Source organism: Fulmarus glacialis, unplaced genomic scaffold (genome assembly GCF_000690835.1).
Source record: "Fulmarus glacialis isolate BGI_N327 unplaced genomic scaffold, ASM69083v1 scaffold29454, whole genome shotgun sequence".
NCBI classification, from domain to species: Eukaryota; Metazoa; Chordata; class Aves; order Procellariiformes; family Procellariidae; genus Fulmarus; species Fulmarus glacialis.
In genome coordinates, this window is record NW_009207959.1 from 1,276 (window position 1) to 2,710 (window position 1,435).

Consider the following 1,435-nt stretch of genomic DNA (forward strand, 5'->3'; position numbering starts at 1 on the left):
TAAAACAGCTAGAGATAATAGCTTCTACAACCTATATAGCTCAGCTATTCCTTATACCATTTATCTTAATTACATGAAAGGTGGCACTTCAAAGCATCTAGATGGTATAAGACCTGAACCCTCTTTTCAGAAGAGGTTCTGAGTGCTAAAATCTGACATGAGCATGTAAGCACTATTGAGAAGCTTGCTCTGTCTGATTAAACTGTTCCAAGAATCACCTATTTATGGTAGTGCTTGACGAACAGGGTAGAAATGGTAAACCTTTTTGTTTGCAGATGATGAAAGCCATGAACAAATCCAACGAGCATGTTCTAGCAGGGGGAGCGTGCTTCAATGAGAAAGCAGACTCGCATCTGGTGTGTGTTCAGAATGATGACGGGAATTACCAGACGCAGGCCATCAGCATCCATAATCAGCCGAGAAAGGGTGAGAATGGGGGTTCATGAGGAGGCCTTTCCCTCCCTGCGCTCTGCATGACTTCTTTGCCGTTTGTGTTACTGTTCCAGCGTGTGGCTTTGTGAATTGGTCAGAACTGGGTTTGTCTGCATTTCACTGAGTTTCTGTTACACATTCAGAGAAAGTAATTCTGACTGCTGCCATTACTGAATGAGCAGCTTTATGAGTTAGACACTCAACACAAGGAATAGTAACACGTTGCTCTATCTGCCCTTTACTCCCTTGGTGTTTTATTCCCCTTGCAGAATCCATGATCCTAGATGTCAGAGGGCACACTGTGTGGTTTGCATCCTGTGTACAATCCACATCACACTTCTCTAGGTCAATGGTGCTGTTCTGAATTTGTCTGAGAGGTGTTCTAGCAACTTCATAGATCAAACAGACACAAAATAAAGCACATAACAGCCTGCTCCCTTGTAAATATGGTAATACTGCTTGCACAATACAGCTCAGGATTTGCAGTGTTCCAGAGGTCGCAGTGCTGTAACTGCCTTAGGCAACATCTCTACATTAATAATGAGAGCTGTCTTTGGCATTATTGGAGACTACAGGTGAGGCTGTGGTTGCCTGTGCTTGACCCATACTATGTGAAAGGAGGAAGATTATGTTTAGTATGAGAGAAAGGTAAATAGGAGTAACCAACAACAGCAGCATTTTAATAATGCATCTTCAAGAAACACCTCGTGTTCACCTCGACCATCGCATTTCCAGGCTTTATTTTTGTTAGAGTAGGCTGAAAGGCTGCAGCAGCAGTGTGCTGAGAATTTAAATGTTGTGGGTTTGGGGAAAATTTCTGGCAAAGACATTTATACTATCTCCAAATGAGAACAAGCAAGACAAAGGCCAACTTTCACATTTTGCAAATATCCCCAGTCATTCCAGTGAGTATACTGGCATGGGATGTCACTCAAGACTGATGGTCTTATCTGACTTCTGTTCATTTTACATATGGGACAAGAAGAGGGATTTCCAGCAGGAA

At 42.6% G+C, this 1,435-nt stretch overlaps 1 protein-coding gene across 1 annotated transcript in view; it reads left to right on the plus strand.

The window, feature by feature from the left end:
• Positions 1-275: 275 nt before the first annotated feature.
• The window catches only part of LOC104075727 (zinc finger FYVE domain-containing protein 9-like), a gene marked incomplete at its 5' end in the record, with an annotated part of 6,897 nt that continues 5,737 nt past the window's right edge, over positions 276-1,435 (plus strand). Inside the window, one exon of the mRNA XM_009576322.1 lies at positions 276-426. Within this exon, the coding sequence (XP_009574617.1) occupies positions 276-426 (151 nt within the window). The remainder of the gene's footprint in view (positions 427-1,435) is intronic.